The 19,521-nt window shown below is 46.9% G+C and overlaps 1 protein-coding gene across 1 annotated transcript in view; it reads right to left on the reverse strand.

Annotated features, from left to right (window-relative positions):
* Positions 1-19,521, reverse strand: part of LOC148506081 (uncharacterized) — a 53,294-nt gene that overhangs the window by 25,338 nt on the left and 8,435 nt on the right. Inside the window, exons 6-20 of the mRNA XM_088447286.1 lie at positions 18,450-18,589; positions 17,103-17,975; positions 16,239-16,406; positions 15,812-16,142; positions 14,539-14,719; positions 13,542-13,995; positions 13,178-13,361; positions 12,854-12,989; positions 11,675-11,910; positions 9,651-10,423; positions 9,354-9,527; positions 9,166-9,236; positions 2,877-3,492; positions 2,488-2,777; positions 1,133-1,581 (exon numbers count right to left, since the gene is read on the reverse strand). Coding sequence (XP_088303412.1) covers positions 1,133-1,581; positions 2,488-2,777; positions 2,877-3,492; positions 9,166-9,236; positions 9,354-9,527; positions 9,651-10,423; positions 11,675-11,910; positions 12,854-12,989; positions 13,178-13,361; positions 13,542-13,995; positions 14,539-14,719; positions 15,812-16,142; positions 16,239-16,406; positions 17,103-17,975; positions 18,450-18,589 — 5,076 coding nt within the window. The remainder of the gene's footprint in view (positions 1-1,132; positions 1,582-2,487; positions 2,778-2,876; positions 3,493-9,165; positions 9,237-9,353; positions 9,528-9,650; positions 10,424-11,674; positions 11,911-12,853; positions 12,990-13,177; positions 13,362-13,541; positions 13,996-14,538; positions 14,720-15,811; positions 16,143-16,238; positions 16,407-17,102; positions 17,976-18,449; positions 18,590-19,521) is intronic.

Raw genomic sequence — 19,521 nt, forward strand, 5'->3', positions numbered from 1 at the left:
GCTAGCGGCAGTACGCTCGTTCCGAGCGATGTTCGCACATCTGCGCATGCGTACGGATCGTTATACGCATGCGCGAACCAGTCAGTGCGGCCGAAATTCATGTGCTCGCAATATAGCGAATGCCTGCTATTTTGAGTGACAGAATGAGGCGTATGTGGGTGGTAACAGGGGAAGGTGCTTGAAAATGGGGAGTGGAGATCCGAACGCAGGCGTGCTTAAAGGTCAAAACGGGCGTTTTATGGGTGTGCATAATTAATACAGCAGCGTCATTGACCACGTCACTGGGTTATTTTATAGCCAGAACTGCTCGCAAGATTGTGGTAGCAAAAACCAACCACAAGAATAGCGAGCAGTTCATACGCTGGTCGATGTACTCGATTAATCTAATAAATAGCGGACATGACGTATGGTGCGTGCGGCCAGGGGGCGTTTTTAACAAATAAACGAGCGTATGTTTTGCTCGCTCATTCAGACTTAGAGGTGTGAACAGACTGCAATTTGCGAACTGATCATTTGAATAGCCACCCCTTGTTTTTGAACGAACGACCGCAAATAGCGAACGGCTCTGAATCAGGCCCAAAGTGTCTAAGCTAACTATCTGTTACTTATTCGTCATACACAGAGCATTATGGGCATGATTCAGGGGTGGACGCAGTTTCGATTAGTTCTCAAACAACCGAAGATTTGTCTACTGCGCACGCACCTGAGCCGCACTGCACATCTGCCGCGGTGATCTTGTGACATTAGTCGTAGTGTGAATCAGACAGCGAACGTTTAAGGTGGGTAACAAGGGTGGCGACAGAAATGCAGGCATGTCACGACTGTTTCAGGGACGAGTCACAGCCAGTGTCACTGGCCCTGTCGGCTTAGTTTCCATAGATATTGTAAGCAACCATAGGGTTGCTCTTTTTCTGGTGGTGGGACCGATGTTCATCCGATGCTGCGCCTTTTGTATGCAACGGCGGATCTGAGAAGCCGGAGCTAGGCATCTCTATACAAAAAATGGCGGCTTGGACTTATGCATAACTTTTCAGATCCGCTGCGTAACAAGACGCAATATTGACGCCCTTTGTGTCGACCTCCGAACCAAGCCTTACAGCAAGTTCAGTCTCAGGGAATAGGGAAAACTTACCACTGGCTCAAGTATAGCCACTAGATATTTGTAGTAATCTGAAGAACTGTCATAAAGACTTATAGTGAACTCTATTTTGATAATTCTGAACTCCATATAAACAATTTTTCCAGCATATTTAGGTGTGGGAATATATAGAGTTGTAGCTGCTGGGACTCTTCTGATTGTGGATGGAGCTGTAGTTGTCTGATTTACTGGAGCTCTGAGTGCAGCTGACGCCTGAGCTCCTTTAGCTATGAAGGAAGATGTTGGTGCCCCAGTAGTTATGGTTTGAGGACGTGTTGGTGACTCTGTAGTGGTGACAACCATTGTTCTTGGGACTGCTGTACTTGTGGGTGATTTTCCTGTTTGTGCTTCTGTAGTTGTTACTAGTATTTCTGTATTTTTCCTATAAAGAGTTGCTGTTGATTCTTTAGTTGTGGGTACAGCCGTTGATGCAAGTGTTGCTCCTGTGGTTGTAGATAGAGAAGTTGTGGTGTACACAGCAGTTGTTGTAGGTGCAGTTATTGTGGATGCAGAAGTTGTGGGTGTAGTAGTTGATTTTGTTGCAGCAGCAGTTGTTGCTGGAGTAATAGTTGTGAGTGCAGCAGTTGTGGGTGTAGTAATTGTTTTTGTGGATGCAGCAGTTTTGGGTGCAGTGGTTGTGATTGTAGTTGTGGGTCCAGCAGTTGTGATTGTTGTGGGTGCAGCAGTTTTAGGTGTAGTAGTTGTAGTAGTTGTTGTTGTGGGTGTTGTAGATGTTTTGGTTGCAGCAGTTGTTGCTGGTGTAGTAGCTGTGGGTGCAGCAGTAGTGGGTGTAGTAGTTGTGGTTGTAGTAGTTATGGGTGTAGTAAATGTTGCTGGTATAGTAGTTGTGGGTGCACCAGTTGCGGGTGTAGTAGATGTTGTAGGTGTAGTAGTTGTTTTTGTGGGTGCAGCAGTTGTGGGTGTAGTAGTTGTGGGTGCAGTAGTTGTGGATGTAGTTGTAGTTATGGATGCAGCCGTTGTAGTTGTGGGTTCAGCAGTTGTAATTATTGTAGATGTTGTGGGCACAGTAGTTGTGGCTGTAGTAGTTGTTGTGGGTGCAGCAGTTGTACGTGTAGTAGTTGTGGCCGAAGCAGTTATGGGTGTAGTAATTGTTGTGGGTGTAGCAGTTGTTGCAGGTGTAGTAGTTGTTGTGGGTACAGTAGTTGTTGCGGGTGTAGTAGTTGTGGGTGCAACAGTTGTGGGTGTAGTAGTTGTTGATGTAGTTGCAGCAGTTTTGGGTGTAGCAGTTTTAGCTGTAGTGCTTGTTGTGGGCTCAGCAGTTGTAGCTGTAGTAGTGGTGGGTGAAGTAATTGTGGGTGTAGTAGTCGCTGTGGGTGCAAAAATTGTACGTGTAGTAATTGTTTTGGTGGGTGCAGCAGTTTTGGTTGTTGTAGTTTCTGTGGATGCAGCAGATGTGGATGCAGTGGTTGTGGGTGCAGCAGTTGTAATTGTTGTAGATGTTGTAGGTGTAGTAGTTATGGTTGTAGTTGTTTTGGGTGTTGTAGATGTTGTGGGTGCAGCAGTTGTTGCTTGAGTAGTAGTTGTGGGTGCAGTAGTTGTGGGTGCTTTAGTTGTGGGTGTAGTTGTTGTTGGTGTAGTATTTTCTGTGTGTGCAGCAGTTGTGGGTGCAGCAGTTGTGGTTGTAGAAGTTGCAGTTGTTTTGAGTGTTGTAGATGTTGTGGGTGCAGCAGTTGCTGTTGTAGTAGTTGCTTGTGCAGCTGTTGTCAGTGGAGTAGATGTGGGTGTAGTGGTTGTGGTAGTTGTGGGTGTAGTATATGTTGTGGGTGCAGCAGTTGATAGTGGAGTAGAAGTTGTGGGTGCAGCAGTTGTGGGTGTAGTTGTTGGTGTAGTAGTTGTTGTGGGTGCAGCAGTTGTGGGTGTAGTTGTTGGTGTAGTAGTTGTTGTGGGTGCAGCAGTTATGGGTGTAGTAGTTGTGGTTGTAGTAGTTGTTGTGGGTGTTGTAGATGTGGGTGCAGCAGTTGTTGCTGTTGTAGTAGTTGCTTGTGCAGCAGTTGTGGGTGGAGTAGATGTTGTGGGTGTAGAAGTTGTGGGTGTAGTAGTTGTTGTGGGTGCAGCTGTTGTGGGTATAGTAGTTGTTGTGGGTGTTGTAGTTGTTGTGGGTATTGTAGATGTTATGGGTGCAGCAGTTGTTGCTGGTGTAGTAGTTGCTTGTGCAGCAGTTGTGGGTGGAGTAGATGTGGGTGTAGTAGTTGTTGTGGGTGTAGTTGTTGTGGGTGTAGAATTTGTTGTATGTGCAGCAGTTGTGGGTGTAGTAGTTGTGGTTGTAGCAGTTTTGGGTGTTGTAGATGTTGTGGGTGCAGCAGTTGTTGCTGTTGTAGTAGTTGCTTGTGCAGCTGTTGTGAGTGGAGTAGATATTGTGAGTGTAGTAGTTGTGGTTATAGCAGTTGTGAGTGGAGTAGATGTTGTGGGTGTAGTAGTTGTGATTGTAGTAGTTGTTGTGGGTGTAGTATATGTTGTGGGTGCAGCAGTTGATGCTAGAGTAGTAGTTGTGGGTGCAGCAGTTGTGGATGTAGTAGTTGTTGTGGGTGGAGCAGTTGTGGGTGTAGTAGATGTTGTGGGTGCAGCAGTTGTGGGTGTAGTTGTTGGTGTAGTAGTTGTGGGTGCAGCAGTTATGGGTGTAGTAGTTGTTGTTGTAGTAGTTGTTGTGGGGGTTGTAGATGTTGGTGCAGCAGTTGTTGCTGTTGTTGTAGATGCTTGTGCAGCAGTTGTGAGTAGAGTAGTTGCTGTTGGTGTAGTAAATGTTGTGGGTGCAGCAGTTGTTGCTGTAGTAGTTGTGGGTGCAGCAGTTGTGGGTGTTGTAGTTGTTGTGGGTGCAGCAGTTGTGGGTGTAGTAGTTGTGGGTGTTGTAGATATTGTGGTTGCAGCAATTGTTGCTGGTGTAATAGTTGTGGGTGCAGCAGTTGTGGTTGTAGCAGTTGTGGGTGTTATAGATGTTGTGGGTGCAGCAGTTGTTGCTGTTGTAGTAGTTGCTTGTGCAGCTGTTAGTGGAGTAGATGTTGTGGGTGTAGTGGCTGTGGTAGTTGTTGTGGGTGTAGTATATGCTGTGGGTGCAGCAGTTGATGGTGGAGTAGTAGTTGTGGGTGCAGCAGTTGTGGGTGTAGTTGTTGGTGTAGTAGTTGTTGTGTGTGCAGCAGTTGTGGGTGTAGTTGTTGGTGTAGTAGTTGTTGTGGGTGCAGCAGTTATGGGTGTAGTAGTTGTGGTTGTAGTATTTGTTGTGGGTGTTGTAGATGTGGGTGCAGCAGTTGTTGCTGTTGTAGTAGTTGCTTGTGCAGCAGTTGTGGGTGGAGTAGATGTTGTGGGTGAAGAAGTTGTGGTTGTAGTAGTTGCTGTGGGTGTAGTAAATGTTGTGGGTGCAGCAGTTGATGCTGGAGTAGTAGTTGTGGGTGCAGCAGTTGTGGGTGCAGCAGTTGTGGGTGTAGTAGTTGTGGGTGCAGCAGTTGTGGGTGTAGCAGTTGTGGGTGTTGTAGTGTTTGTGGGTGCAACAGTTGTTGCTGTTGTAGTAGTTGCTTGTGCAGCTGTTGTGAGAGGAGTAGATGTTGTGGGTGTAGTAGTTGTGGTTGTGGTATTTGATGTGGGTGTAGTATATGTTGTGGGTGCTGCAGTTGATGCTGGAGTAGTAGTTGTGGGTGCAGCAGTTGTGTGTGTAGTACTTGTGGGTGCAGAAGTTTCGGGTGTAGTAGATGATGTGGGTGTAGTAGTTGTGGGTGCAGCAGTTGTGGGTGTAGTTGTTGTTGTAATAGTTGTGGGTGCAGCAGTTATGGGTGTAGTAGTTGTGTTTGTAGTAGTTGTGGGTGTTGTAGATATGGGTGCAGCAGTTGTTGCTGTTGTAGTAGTTGCTTGTGCAGCAGTTGTGGGTGGAGTAGATGTTGTGGGTGTAGAAGTTGTGGTTGTAGAAGTTGTGGTTATAATAGTTGCTGTGGGTGTAGTTAATGTTGTGGGTGCAGCAGTTGTTGATGGAGTAGTAGTTGTGGGTGCAGCAGTTGTGGGTGTTGTAGTTGTTGTGGGTGCAGCAGTTGTGGGTATAGTAGTTGTGGGTGTCGTAGATATTGTGGTTGCAGCAGTTGTTGCTGGTATAATACTTGTGGGTAAAGCAGTTGTGGGTGTAGTAGTTGTGGTTGTTGTAGTTGTTGTGGGTATTGTAGATGTTATGGGTGCAGCAGTTGTTGCTGGTGTAGTAGTTGCTTGTGCAGCGGTTGTGGGTGGAGTAGATGTGGGTGTAGTAGTTGTTGTGGGTGTAGTATTTGTTGTATGTGCAGCAGTTGTGGGTGTAGTAGTTGTGGTAGTAGCAGTTTTGGGTGTTGTTGATGTTGTGGGTGCAGCAGTTGTTGCTGTTGTAGTAGTTGCTTGTGCAGCTGTTGTGAGTGGAGTAGATATTGTGGGTGTAGTAGTTGTGGTTGTAGCAGTTGTGAGTGGAGTAGATGTTGTGGGTGTAGTAGTTGTGATTGTAGTAGTTGTTGTGGGTGTAGTATATGTTGTGGGTGCAGCAGTTGATGCTAGAGTAGTAGTTGTGGGTGCAGCAGTTGTGGGTGTAGTAGTTGTTTTGGGTGGAGCAGTTGTGGGTGTAGTAGATGTTGTGGGTGCAGCAGTTGTGGGTGTAGTTGTTGGTGTAGTAGTTGTTGTGGGTGCAGCAGTTATGGGTGTAGTAGTTGTTGTTGTAGTAGTTGTTGTGGGGTTTGTAGATGTGGGTGCAGCAGTTGTTGCTGTTGTTGTAGTTGCTTGTGCAGCAGTTCTGAGTAGAGTAGTTGCTGTTGGTTTAGTAAATGTTGTGGGTGCAGCAGTTGTTGCTGTAGTAGTTATGGGTGCAGCAGTTGTGGGTGTTGTGGGTGTAGTAGTTGTTGTGGGTATGGCAGTTGTGGGTGTAGTAGTTGTGGGTGTTGTAGATGTGGGTGCAGCAGTTGTTGCTGTTGTAGTAGTTGCTTGTGCAGCAGTTGTGGGTATAGTAGATGTTGTGGGTGTAGAAGTTGTGGATGTAGTAGATGCTGTGGGTGTAATAAATGTTGTGGGTGCAGTAGTTGTTGCTGGAGTAGTAGTTGTGGGTGCAGCAGTTGTGGGTGTAGTAGTTGTGGGTGCATCAGTTGTGGGTGTAGTAGTTGTGTGTGCAGCAGTTTTGGGTGTAGTAGTTGTGGGTGTAGTTGTTGTGGGTGCACCAGTTGTTGCTGTTGTAGTAGTTGCTTGTGCAGCTGTTGTGAGTGGAGTAGATGTGGGTGTAGTAGTTGTGGTTGTGGTAGTTGATGTGGGTGTAGTATATGTTGTGGGTGCTGCACTTGATGCTGGAGTAGTAGTTGTGGGTGCAGCAGTTGTGTGTGTAGTACTTGTGGGTGCAGAAGTTGTGAGTGTAGTAGATGATGTGTGTGTAGTAGTTGTGGGTGCAGCAGTTGTGGGTGTAGTTGTTGTGGGTGCAGCAGTTGTGGGTGTAGCAGATGTGGGTGTTGTAGTGTTTGTGGGTGCAGCAGTTGTTGCTGTTGTAGTAGTTGATTGTGCAGCTGTTGTGAGTGGAGTTGATGTTGTGGGTGTAGTATTTGTGGTCGTGGTAGTTGATGTGGGTGTAGTATATGTTGTGGGTGCTGCAGTTGATGATGCTGGAGTAGCAGTTGTGGGTGCAGCAGTTGTGGGTGTAGTAGTTCTGGGTGCAGCAGTTGTGGGTGTAGCAGTTGTGGGTGTTGTAGTGTTTGTGAGTGCAGCAGTTGTTGCTGTTGTAGTAGTTGCTTGTGCAGCTGTTGTGAGTGGAGTAGATGTTGTGGGTGTAGTAGTTGTGGTTGTTGTAGTTGTTGTGGGTATTGTAGATGTTATGGGTGCAGCAGTTGTTGCTGGTGTAGTAGTTGCTTGTGCAGCAGTTGTGGGTGGAGTAGATGTGGGTGTAGTAGTTGTTGTGGGTGTAGTTGTTGTGGGTGTAGTATTTGTTGTATGTGCAGCAGTTGTGGGTGTAGTAGTTGTGGTTGTAGCAGTTTTGGGTGTTGTAGATGTTGTGGGTGCAGCAGTTGTTGCTGTTGTAGTAGTTGCTTGTGCAGCTGTTGTGAGTGGAGTAGATGTTGTGGGTGTAGTAGTTGTGATTGTAGTAGTTGTTGTGGGTGTAGTATATGTTGTGGGTGCAGCAGTTGATGCTAGAGTAGTAGTTATGGGTGCAGCAGTTGTGGGTGTAGTAGTTGTTTTGGGTGGAGCAGTTGTGGGTGTAGTAGATGTTGTGGGTGCAGCAGTTGTGGGTGTAGTTGTTGGTGTAGTAGTTGTTGTGGGTGCAGCAGTTATGGGTGTAGTAGTTGTTGTTGTAGTAGTTGTTGTGGGGGTTGTAGATGTGGGTGCAGCAGTTGTTGCTGTTGTTGTAGTTGCTTGTGCAGCAGTTCTGAGTAGAGTAGTTGCTGTTGGTTTAGTAAATGTTGTGGGTGCAGCAGTTGTTGCTGTAGTAGTTGTGGGTGCAGCTGTTGTGCGTGTTGTGGGTGTAGTAGTTGTTGTGGGTGTTGTAGTTGTGGGTGTTGTAGATGTGGGTGCAGCAGTTGTTGCTGTTGTAGTAGTTGCTTGTGCAGCAGTTGTGGGTATAGTAGATGTTGTGGGTGTAGAATTTGTGGTTGTATTAGTTGCTGTGGGTGTAATAAATGTTGTGGGTGCAGCAGTTGTTGCTGGAGTAGTAGTTGTGGGTGCAGCAGTTGTGGATGTAGTAGTTGTGGGTGCAGCAGTTGTGGGTGTAGTAGTTGTGTGTGCAGCAGTTGTGGGTGGAGCAGTTGTGGGTTTAGTTGTTGTGGGTGCACCAGTTGTTGCTGTTTTAGTAGTTGCTTGTGCAGCTGTTGTGAGTGGAGTAGATGTGGGTGTAGTGGTTGTGGTAGTTGATGTGGGTGTAGTATATGTTGTGGGTGCTGCTGTTGATGCTGGAGTAGTAGTTGTGGGTGCAGCAGTTGTGTGTGTAGTACTTGTGGGTGCAGAAGTTATGGGTGTAGTAGATGATGTGTGTGTAGTAGTTGTTGTGGGTGCAGCAGTTGTGGGTGTAGTTGTTGTGGGTGCAGCAGTTATGGGTGTAGAAGTTGTGGTTGTAGTAGTTGTGGGTGTTGTAGATGTGGGTGCAGCAGTTGTTGCTGTTGTAGTAGTTGCTTGTGCAGCAGTTGTGGGTGGAGTAGATGTTGTGGGTGTAGAAGTTGTGGTTGTAGTATTTAAAGTGGGTGTAGTTAATGTTGTGGGTGCAGCAGTTGTTGATGGAGGAGTAGCTGCGGGTGCAGCAGTTGTGGGTATTGTAGTTGTTGTGGGTGCAGCAGTTGTGGGGATAGTAGTTGTAGTGGGTATTGTAGATATTGTGGTTGCAGCAGTTGTTGCTGGTATAATACTTGTGGGTGCAGCAGTTGTGGGTGTAGTAGTTGTGGTTGTTGTAGTTGTTGTGGGTATTGTAGATGATATGGGTGCAGCAGTTGTTGCTGGTGTAGTAGTTGCTTGTGCAGTGGTTGTGGGTGGAGTAGATGTGGGTGTAGCAGTTGAGGGTGTAGTAGTTGTGGTTGTAGCAGTTGTGGGTGTTGTAGATGTTGTGGGTGCAGCAGTTGTTGCTGTTGTAGTAGTTGCTTGTGCAGCTGTTGTGAGTGGAGTAGATATTGTGAGTGTAGTAGTTGTGGTTGTAGCAGTTGTGAGTGGAGTAGATGTTGTGGGTGTAGTAGTTGTGATTGTAGTAGTTGTTGTGGGTGTAGTTGTTGTGGGTTTAGTATTTGTTGTATGTGCAGCAGTTGTGGGTGTAGTAGTTGTGGTTGTAGCAGTTTTGGGTGTTGTAGATGTTGTGGGTGCAGCAGTTGTTGCTGTTGTAGTAGTTGCTTGTGCAGCTGTTGTGAGTGGAGTAGATATTGTGAGTGCAGTAGTTGTGGTTGTAGCAGTTGTGAGTGGAGTAGATGTTGTGGGTGTAGTAGTTGTGATTGTAGTAGTTGTTGTGGGTGTAGTATATGTTGTGGGTGCAGCAGTTGATGCTAGAGTAGTAGTTGTGGGTGCAGCAGTTGTGGATGTAGTAGTTGTTGTGGGTGGAGCAGTTGTGGGTGTAGTAGATGTTGTGGGTGCAGCAGTTGTGGGTGTAGTTGTTGGTGCCGTAGTTGTGGGTGCAGCAGTTATGGGTGTAGTAGTTGTTGTTGTAGTAGTTGTTGTGGGGGTTGTAGATGTGAGTGCAGCAGTTGTTTCTGTTGTTGTAGATGCTTGTGCAGCAGTTGTGAGTAGAGTAGTTGCTGTTGGTGTAGTAAATGTTGTGGGTGCAGCAGTTGTTGCTGTAGTAGTTGTGGGTGCAGCAGTTGTGGGTGTTGTAGTTGTGGGTGCAGCAGTTGTGGGTGTAGTAGTTGTGGGTGTTGTAGATATTGTGGTTGCAGCAGTTGTTGCTGGTGTAATAGTTGTGGGTGCAGCAGTTGTGGTTGTAGCAGTTGTGGGTGTTATAGATGTTGTGGGTGCAGCAGTTGTTGCTGTTGTAGTAGTTGCTTGTGCAGCTGTTAGTGGAGTAGATGTTGTGGGTGTAGTGGCTGTGGTAGTTGTTGTGGGTGTAGTATATGCTGTGGGTGCAGCAGTTGATGGTGGAGTAGTAGTTGTGGGTGCAGCAGTTGTGGGTGAAGTTGTTGGTGTAGTAGTTGTTGTGGGTGCAGCAGTTGTGGGTGTAGTTGTTGGTGTAGTAGTTGTTGTGGGTGCAGCAGTTATGGGTGTAGTAGTTGTTGTTGTAGTAGTTGTTGTGGGGGCTGTAGATGTGGGTGCAGCAGTTGTTGCTGTTGTAGTAGTTGCTTGTGCAGCAGTTGTGAGTAGAGTAGTTGCTGTTGGTTTAGTAAATTTTGTGGGTGCAGCAGTTGTTGCTGTAGTAGTTGTGGGTGCAGCAGTTGTGGGTGTAGTAGTTGTGGTTGTAGTATTTGTTGTGGGTGTTGTAGATGTGGGTGCAGCAGTTGTTGCTGTTGTAGTAGTTGCTTGTGCAGCAGTTGTGGGTGGAGTAGATGTTGTGGGTGTAGAAGTTGTGGTTGTAGTAGTTGCTGTGGGTGTAGTAAATGTTGTGGGTGCAGCAGTTGATGCTGGAGTAGTAGTTGTGGGTGCAGCAGTTGTGGGTGCAGCAGTTGTGGGTGTAATAGTTGTGGGTGCAGCAGTTGTGGGTGTAGCAGTTGTGGGTGTAGTTGTTGAGGGTGCACCAGTTGTTGCTGATGTAGTAGTTGCTTGTGCAGCTGTTGTGAGAGGAGTAGATGTTGTGGGTGTAGTAGTTGTGGTTGTGGTAGTTGATGTTGGTGTAGTATATGTTGTGGGTGCTGCAGTTGATGCTGGAGTAGTAGTTGTGGGTGCAGCAGTTGTGTGTGTAGTACTTGTGGGTGTAGTAGATGATGTGTGTGTAGTAGTTGTGGGTGCAGCAGTTGTGGGTGTAGTTGTTGTAGTAGTTGTTGTGGGTGCAGCAGTTGTGAATGTAGCAGATGTGGGTGTTGTGTTTGTGGGTGCAGCAGTTGTTGCTGTTGTAGTAGTTGATTGTGCAGCTGTTGTGAGTGGAGTTGATGTTGTGGGTGTAGTATTTGTGGTCGTGGTAGTTGATGTGGGTGTAGTATATATTGTGGGTGCTGCAGTTGATGCTGGAGTAGCAGTTGTGGGTGCAGCAGTTGTGGGTGCAGCAGTTGTGGGTGTAGTAGTTCTGGGTGCAGCAGTTGTGGTTGTAGCAGTTGTGGGTGTTGTAGTGTTTGTGGGTGCAGCAGTTGTTGCTGTTGTAGTAGTTGCTTGTGCAGCTGTTGTGAGTGGAGTAGATGTTGTGGGTGTAGTAGTTGTGGTTGTGGTAGTTGATGTGGGTGTAGTATTTGTTGTGGGTGCTGCTGTTGATGCTGGAGTTGTAGTTGTGGGTGCAGCAGTTGTGTGTGTAGTACTTGTGGGTGCAGAAGTTGTGGGTGTAGTAGATGATGTGGGTGTAGTAGTTGTTGTGGGTGCAGCAGTTGTGGGTGTAGTTGTTGTTGTTGTAGAAGTTGTGGGTGCAGGAGTTATGGGTGTAGTAGTTGTGGTTGTAGTAGTTGTGGGTGTTGTAGATGTGGGTTCAGCAGTTTTTGCTGTTGTAGTAGTTGCTTTTGCAGCAGTTGTGGGTGGAGTAGATGTTGTGGGTGTAGTAGTTGCTGTGGGTGTAGTTAATGTTGTGGGTGGAGCAGTTGTTGATGGAGTAGTAGTTGTGGGTCCAGCAGTTGTGGGTGTTGTAGTTGTTGTGGGTGTAGTAGTTGTTGTGGGTATTGTAGATATTGTGGTTGCAGCAGTTGTTGCTGGTATAATACTTGTGGGTGCAGCAGTTGTGGGTATAGTAGTTGTTGTGGGTATTGTAGATATTGTGGTTGCAGCAGTTGTTGCTGGTATAATACTTGTGGGTGCAGCAGTTGTGGGTATAGTATTTGTGGTTGTTGTAGTTGTTGTGGGTATTGTAGATGTTATGGGTGCAGCAGTTGTTGCTGGTGTAGTAGTTGCTTGTGCAGCTGTTGTGAGTGGAGTAGATATTGTGGGTGTAGTAGTTGTGATTGTAGTAGTTGTTGTGGGTGTAGTATAAGTTGTGGGTGCAGCAGTTGATGCTAGAGTAGTAGTTATGGGTGCAGCAGTTGTGGGTGTAGTAGTTGTTTTGGGTGGAGCAGTTGTGGGTGTAGTAGATGTTGTGGGTGCAGCAGTTGTGGGTGTAGTTGTTGGTGTAGTAGTTGTTGTGGGTGCAGCAGTTATGGGTGTAGTAGTTGTTGTTGTAGTAGTTGTTGTGGGGGCTGTAGATGTGGGTGCAGCAGTTGTTGCTGTTGTAGTAGTTGCTTGTGCAGCAGTTGTGAGTAGAGTAGTTGCTGTTGGTTTAGTAAATGTTGTGGGTGCAGCAGTTGTTGCTGTAGTAGTTGTGGGTGCAGCAGTTGTGCGTGTTGTGGGTGTAGTAGTTGTGGGTGTTGTAGTTGTGGGTGTTGTAGATGTGGGTGCAGCAGTTGTTGCTGTTGTAGTAGTTGCTTGTGCAGCAGTTGTGGGTATAGTAGATGTTGTGGGTGTAGAAGTTGTGGTTGTATTAGTTGCTGTGGGTGTAATAAATGTTGTGGGTGCAGCAGTTGTTGCTGGAGTAGTAGTTGTGGGTGCAGCAGTTGTGGATGTAGTAGTTGTGGGTGCAGCAGTTGTGGGTGTAGTAGTTGTGTGTGCAGCAGTTTTTGGTGTAGTAGTTGTGGGTGTAGTTGTTGTGGGTGCACCAGTTGTTGCAGTTGTAGTAGTTGCTTGTGCAGCTGTTGTGAGTGGAGTAGATGTGGGTGTAGTAGTTGTGGTAGTTGATGTGGGTGTAGTATATGTTGTGGGTGCTGCAGTTGATGCTGGAGTAGTAGTTGTGGGTGCAGCAGTTGTGTGTGTAGTACTTGTGGGTGCAGAAGTTGTGGGTGTAGTAGATGATGTGTGTGTAGTAGTTGTGGGTGCAGCAGTTGTGGGTGTAGTTGTTGTAGTAGTTGTTGTGGGTGCAGCAGTTGTGAATGTAGCAGATGTGGGTGTTGTGTTTGTGGGTGCAGCAGTTGTTGCTGTTGTAGTAGTTGATTGTGCAGCTGTTGTGAGTGGAGTTGATGTTGTGGGTGTAGTATTTGTGGTCGTGGTAGTTGATGTGGGTGTAGTATATATTGTGGGTGCTGCAGTTGATGCTGGAGTAGCAGTTGTGGGTGCAGCAGTTGTGGGTGTAGTAGTTCTGAGTGCAGCAGTTGTGGTTGTAGCAGTTGTGGGTGTTGTAGTGTTTGTGGGTGCAGCAGTTGTTGCTGTTGTAGTAGTTGCTTGTGCAGCTGTTGTGAGTGGAGTAGATGTTGTGGGTGTAGTAGTTGTGGTAGTTGATGTGGGTGTAGAATTTGTTGTGGGTGCTGCTGTTGATGCTGGAGTTGTAGTTGTGGGTGCAGCAGTTGTGTGTGTAGTACTTGTGGGTGCAGAAGTTGTGGGTGTAGTAGATGATGTGGGTGTAGTAGTTGTGGGTGCAGCAGTTGTGGGTGTAGTTGTTGTTGTAGAAGTTGTGGGTGCAGGAGCTATGGGTGTAGTAGTTGTGGTTGTAGTAGTTGTGGGTGTTGTAGATGTGGGTGCAGCAGTTGTTGCTGTTGTAGTAGTTGCTTTTGCAGCAGTTGTGGGTGGAGTAGATGTTGTGGGTGTAGTAGTTGCTGTGGGTGTAGTTAATGTTGTGGGTGGAGCAGTTGTTGATGGAGTAGTAGTTGTGGGTGCAGCAGTTGTGGGTGTTGTAGTTGTTGTGGGTGTAGTAGTTGTTGTGGGTGCAGCAGTTGTGGGTATAGTAGTTGTTGTGGGTATTGTAGATATTGTGGATGCAGCAGTTGTTGCTGGTATAATACTTGTGGGTGCAGCAGTTGTGGGTATAGTATTTGTGGTTGTTGTAGTTGTTGTGGGTATTGTAGATGTTATGGGTGCAGCAGTTGTTGCTGGTGTAGTAGTTGCTTGTGCAGCGGTTGTGGGTGGAGTAGATGTGGGTGTAGTAGTTGTTGTGGGTGTAGTAGTTGTGGTTGTAGCAGTTTTGGGTGTTGTAGATGTTGTGGGTGCAGCAGTTGTTGCTGTTGTAGTAGTTGCTTGTGCAGCTGTTGTGAGTGGAGTAGATGTTGTGGGTGTAGTAGTTGTGATTGTAGTAGTTGTTGTGGGTGTAGTATATGTTGTGGGTGCAGCAGTTGATGCTAGAGTAGTAGTTATGGGTGCAGCAGTTGTGGGTGTAGTAGTTGTTTTGGGTGGAGCAGTTGTGGGTGTAGAAGATGTTGTGCGTGCAGCAGTTGTGGGTGTAGTTGTTGGTGTAGTAGTTGTTGTGGGTGCAGCAGTTATGGGTGTAGTAGTTGTTGTTGTAGTAGTTGTTGTGGGGGCTGTAGATGTGGGTGCAGCAGTTGTTGCTGTTGTAGTAGTTGCTTGTGCAGCAGTTGTGAGTAGAGTAGTTGCTGTTGGTTTAGTAAATTTTGTGGGTGCAGCAGTTGTTGCTGTAGTAGTTGTGGGTGCAGCAGTTGTGCGTGTTGTGGGTGTAGTAGTTGTTGTGGGTGTTGTAGTTGTGGGTGTTGTAGATGTGGGTGCAGCAGTTGTTGCTGTTGTAGTTGCTTGTGCAGCAGTTGTGGGTATAGTAGATGTTGTGGGTGTAGAAGTTGTGGTTGTATTAGTTGCTGTGGGTGTAATAAATGTTGTGGGTGCAGCAGTTGTTGCTGGAGTAGTAGTTGTGGGTGCAGCAGTTGTGGATGTAGTAGTTGTGGGTGCAGCAGTTGTGGGTGTAGTAGTTGTGTGTGCAGCAGTTGTGGGTGGAGCAGTTGTGGGTTTAGTTGTTGTGGGTGCACCAGTTGTTGCTGTTTTAGTAGTTGCTTGTGCAGCTGTTGTGAGTGGAGTAGATGTGGGTGTAGTGGTTGTGGTAGTTGATGTGGGTGTAGTATATGTTGTGGGTGCTGCTGTTGATGCTGGAGTAGTAGTTGTGGGTGCAGCAGTTGTGTGTGTAGTACTTGTGGGTGCAGAAGTTATGGGTGTAGTAGATGATGTGTGTGTAGTAGTTGTTGTGGGTGCAGCAGTTGTGGGTGTAGTTGTTGTAGTAGTTGTTGTGGGTGCAGCAGTTATGGGTGTAGAAGTTGTGGTTGTAGTAGTTGTGGGTGTTGTAGATGTGGGTGCAGCAGTTGTTGCTGTTGTAGTAGTTGCTTGTGCAGCAGTTGTGGGTGGAGTAGATGTTGTGGGTGTAGAAGTTGTGGTTGTAGTATTTAAAGTGGGTGTAGTTAATGTTGTGGGTGCAGCAGTTGTTGATGGAGTAGTAGCTGCGGGTGCAGCAGTTGTGGGTGTTGTAGTTGTTGTGGGTGCACCAGTTGTGGGGATAGTAGTTGTAGTGGGTATTGTAGATATTGTGGTTGCAGCTGTTGTTGCTGGTATAATACTTGTGGGTGCAGCAGTTGTGGGTGTAGTAGTTGTGGTTGTTGTAGTTGTTGTGGGTATTGTAGATGATATGGGTGCAGCAGTTGTTGCTGGTGTAGTAGTTGCTTGTGCAGTGGTTGTGGGTGGAGTAGATGTGGGTGTAGCAGTTGAGGGTGTAGTAGTTGTGGTTGTAGCAGTTGTGGGTGTTGTAGATGTTGTGGGTGCAGCAGTTGTTGCTGTTGTAGTAGTTGCTTGTGCAGCTGTTGTGAGTGGAGTAGACATTGTGGGTGTGGTAGTTGTGGTTGTAGCAGTTGTGAGTGGAGTAGATGTTGTGGGTGTAGTATTTGTGATTGTTGTAGTTGTTGTGGGTGTAGTATATGTTGTGGGTGCAGCAGTTGATGCTAGAGTAGTAGTTGTGGGTGCAGCAGTTGTGGGTGTAGTAGTTGTTGTGGGCGGAGCAGTTGTGGGTGTAGTAGATGTTGTGGGTGCAGCAGTTGTGGGTGTAGTTGTTGGTGTAGTAGTTGTGGGTCTAGCAGTTATGGGTGTAGTAGTTGTTGTAGTAGTTGTTGTGGGGGTTGTAGATGTGGGTGCAGCAGTTGTTGCTGTTGTTGTAGTTGCTTGTGCAGCAGTTGTGAGTAGAGTAGTTGCTGTTGGTGTAGTAAATGTTGTGGGTGCAGCAGTTGTTGCTGTAGTAGTTGTGAGTGCAGCAGTTGTGGGTGTTGTGGGTGTAGTAGTTGTTGTGGGTGCAGCAGTTGTGGGTGTAGTAGTTGTGGGTGTTGTAGATATTGTGGTTGCAGCAGTTGTTGCTGGTGTAATAGTTGTGGGTGCAGCAGTTGTGGTTGTAGCAGTTGTGGGTGTTGTAGATGTTGTGGGTACAGCAGTTGTTGCTGTTGTAGTAGTTGCTTGTGCAGCTGTTGTTAGTGGAGTAGATGTTGTGGGTGTAGTGGCTGTGGTAGTTGCTGTGGTTGTAGTATATGCTGTGGGTGCAGCAGTTGATGGTGGAGTAGTAGTTGTGGGTGCAGCAGTTGTGGGTGTAGTTGTTGGTGTAGTAGTTGTTGTGGGTGTAGTTGTTGGTGTAGTTGTTGTTGTGGGTGCAGCAGTTGTAGGTGTAGTTGTTGGTGTAGTAGTTGTGGGTGCAGTAGTTATGGGTGTAGTAGTTGTGGTTGTAGTAGTTGTTGTGGGTGTTGTAGATGTGGGGGCAGCAGTTGTTGCTGTTGTAGTAGTTGCTTGTGCAGCAGTTGTGGGTATAGTAGATGTGGATGTAGAAGTTGTGTTTGTAGTAGTTGCAGTGGGTGTAATAAATGTTGTGGGTGCAGCAGTTGTGGGTGTAGTAGTTGTCGGTGCAGCAGTTGTGGGTGTAGCAGTTGTGGTTGCAGCAGTTGTGGGTGTAGTAGTTGTGGGTGCAGAAGTTGTGGGTGCAGCAGTTGTGGGTGTTGTAGTTGTGGGTGCAGCAGTTGTTGCTGTTGTAGTAGTTGCTTGTGCAGCTGTGAGTGGAGTAGATGTTGTAGGTGTAGTAGTTGTGGTAGTTGATGTGGGTGTAGTATATGTTGTGGGCACAGCAGTTGATGCTGGAGTAATAGTTGTGGGTGCAGCAGTTGTGGGTGTAGTAGTTGTGGGTGCAGATGTTGTGGGTGTAGTAGATGATGTGGGTGTAGTAGTTGTTGTGGTTGCAGCAGTTGTGGGTGTAGTAGTTGTGGTTGTAGTAGTTGTGGGTGTTGTAGATGTGGGTGCAGCAGTTGTTGCTGTTTTAGTAGTTGCTTGTGCAGCAGTTGTGGGTGGAGTAGAAGTTGTGGTTGTAGTAGTTGCTGTGGGTGTAGTAAATGTTGTGTGTGCAGCAGTTGTTGGCGGAGTAGTAGTTGTGGGTGCAGCTGTTGTGAGTGGAGTAGATATTGTGGGTGTAGTAGTTGTGGTTGTGGTAGTTGCTGTGGGTGTAGTAAATGGTGTGGGTGCAGCAGTTGTTGCTGGAGTAGTAGTTGTGGGTGCAGCAGTTGTAGGTGTATTAGTTGTGGGTGCAGCAGTTGTGGGTGTAGCAGTTGTGGGTGTTATAGTGTTTGTGGGTGCCGCAGTTGTTGCTGTTGTAGTAGTTGATTGTGCAGCTGTTGTGCGTGGAGTAGATGTTGTGGGTGTAGTAGTTGTGGTTGTGGTAGTTGATGTGGGTGTAGTATATGTTGTGGGTGCTGCAGTTGATGCTGGAGTAGTAGTTGTGGGTGCAGCAGTTGTGTGTGTAGTACTTGTGGGTTCAGAAGTTGTGGGTGTAGTAGATGATGTGGGTGTAGTAGTTGTTGTGGGTGCAGCAGTTGTGGGTGTAGTTGTTGTTGTTGTAGTAGTTGTTGGGGGTGCAGCAGTTATGGGTGTAGTAGTTGTGATTGTAGTAGTCGTGGGTGTTGTAGATGTGGGTGCAGCAGTTGTTGCTGTTGTAGTAGTTGCTTGTGCAGCAGTTGTGGGTGGAGTAGATGTTGTCGGTGTAGAAGTTGTGGTTGTAGTAGTTGCTGTGGGTGTAGTTAATGTTGTGGGTGCAGCAGTTGTTGATGGAGTAGTAGTTGTGGGTGCAGCAGTTGTGGGTGTTGTAGTTGTTGTGGGTGTTGTAGTTGTTGTGGGTGCAGCAGTTGTGGGTATAGTAGTTGTTGTGGGTGTAGTAGTTGTGGGTGCAGCAGTTGTTGCTGTTGTAGTATTTGCTTGTGCAGCTGTTGTGAGTGGAGTAGATGTGGGTGTAGTAGTTGTGGTTGTGGTAGTTGATGTGGGTGTAGTATATGTTGTGGGTGCAGCAGTTGTGGGTGTAGTAGTTGTGGGTGCAGCAGTTATGGGTGTAGCAGTTGTGGTTGTAGTAGTTGTGGGTGTTGTGGATGTGGGTGCAGCAGTTGTTGCTGTTGTAGAATTTGCTTGTGCAGTAGTTGTGGGTGGAGTAGATGTTGTGTGTGTAGTATTTAATGTGGGTGTAGTTAATGTTGTGGGTGCAGCAGTTGATGGAGTAGTAGTTGTGGGTTCAGCAGTTGTGGGTGTTGTAGTTGTTGTGGGTGCAGCAGTTGTGGGTATAGTAGTTGTAGTGGGTGTTGTAGATTTTGTGGTTGCAGCAGTTGTTGCAGGTGTAATACTTGTGGGTGTAGTAGTTGTGGTTGTAGCAGTTGTGGGTGTTATAGATGTTGTGGGTGCAGCAGTTGTTGCTGTTGTAGTAGTTGCTTGTGCAGCTGTTGTGAGTGGAGTAGATATTGTAGGTGTAGTAGTTGTGGTTGTAGCAGTTGTGAGTGGAGTAGATGTTGTGGGTGTAGTAGTTGTTGTGAGTGTAGTGGTTGTGGGTGTTGTAGATATTGTGGTAGCAGCAGTTGTTGCTGGTGTAATAGTTGTGGGTGCAGCAGTTGTGGTTGTAGCAGTTGTGGGTGTTGTAGCAGTTGTGGGTGCAGCAGTTGTTGCTGTTGTAGTTGCTTGTGCAGCTGTTGTGAGTGGAGTAGATGTTGTGGGTGTAGTGGCTGTGGTAGTTGTTGTGGGTGTAGTGTATGTTGTGGGTGCTGTAGTTGATGCTGGAGTAGTAGTTGTGGGTGCAGCAGTTGTGGGTGTAGTAGTTGTGGGTGCAGCAGTTGTGGGTGTAGCAGTTGTGGGTGTTGTAGTTGTTGTGGGTGCAGCAGTTGTTGCTGTTGTTGTAGTTGCTTGTGCAGCTGTTGTGAGTGGAGTAGATATTGCGGGTGTAGTAGTTGTGGTTGTAGCCGTTGTGAGTGGAGTAGATGTTGTGGGTGTAGTAGTTGTGATTGTTGTAGTTGTGGGTGTAGTATATGTTGTGGGTGCAGCAGTTGATGTTAGATTAGTAGTTGTGGGTGCAGCAGTTGTGGGTGTAGTAGTTGTGGGTGGAGCAGTTGTGGGTGTAGTAGATGTTGTGGGTGCAGCAGTTATGGGTGTAGTTGTTGGTGTAGCAGTTGTTGTGGTTGCAACAGTTATGGGTGTAGTAGTTGTTGTTGTTGTAGTAGTTGTTGTGGGGGTTGTAGATGTGGGTGCAGCAGTTGTTGCTGTTGTTGTAGTTGCTTGTGCAGCAGTTGTGGGTAGAGTAGTTGCTGTTGGTGTAGTAAATGTTGTTGGTGCAGCAGTTGTGGGTGTTGTGGGTGTAGTAGTTGTTGTGGGTGTAGTGGTTGTGGGTGTTGTAGATATTGTGGTTGCAGAAGTTGTTGCTGGTTTAATAGTTGTGGGTGCAGCAGTTGTGAGTGTTGTAGCAGTTGTTGCTGTTGTAGTAGTTGCTTGTGCAGCTGTTGTGAGTGGAGTAGATGTTGTGGGTGTAGTTGCTGTTGTAGTTGTTGTGGGTGTAGTATATGTTGTGGGTGCAGCAGTTGATGCTGGAGTAGTAGTTGTGGGTGTAGTTGTTGGTGTAGTAGTTGTTGTGGGTGTAGTTGTTGGTGTAGTAGTTGTTGTGGGTGTTGTAGATGTGGGGGCAGCAGTTGTTGCTGTTGTAGTAGTTGCTTGTGCAGCAGTTGTGGGTATAGTAGATGTTGTGGGTGTAGAAGTTGTGGTTGTAGTAGTTGCAGTGGGTGTAATAAATGTTGTGGGTGCAGCAGTTGTGGGTGTAGTAGTTGTGGGTGTAGTAGTTGTGGGTGCAGCAGTTGTGG

The sequence above is a fragment of the Taudactylus pleione genome, unplaced genomic scaffold, assembly GCF_031769625.1.
Source record: "Taudactylus pleione unplaced genomic scaffold, aTauple2 ptg000428l, whole genome shotgun sequence".
Taxonomy (NCBI): Eukaryota; Metazoa; Chordata; class Amphibia; order Anura; family Myobatrachidae; genus Taudactylus; species Taudactylus pleione.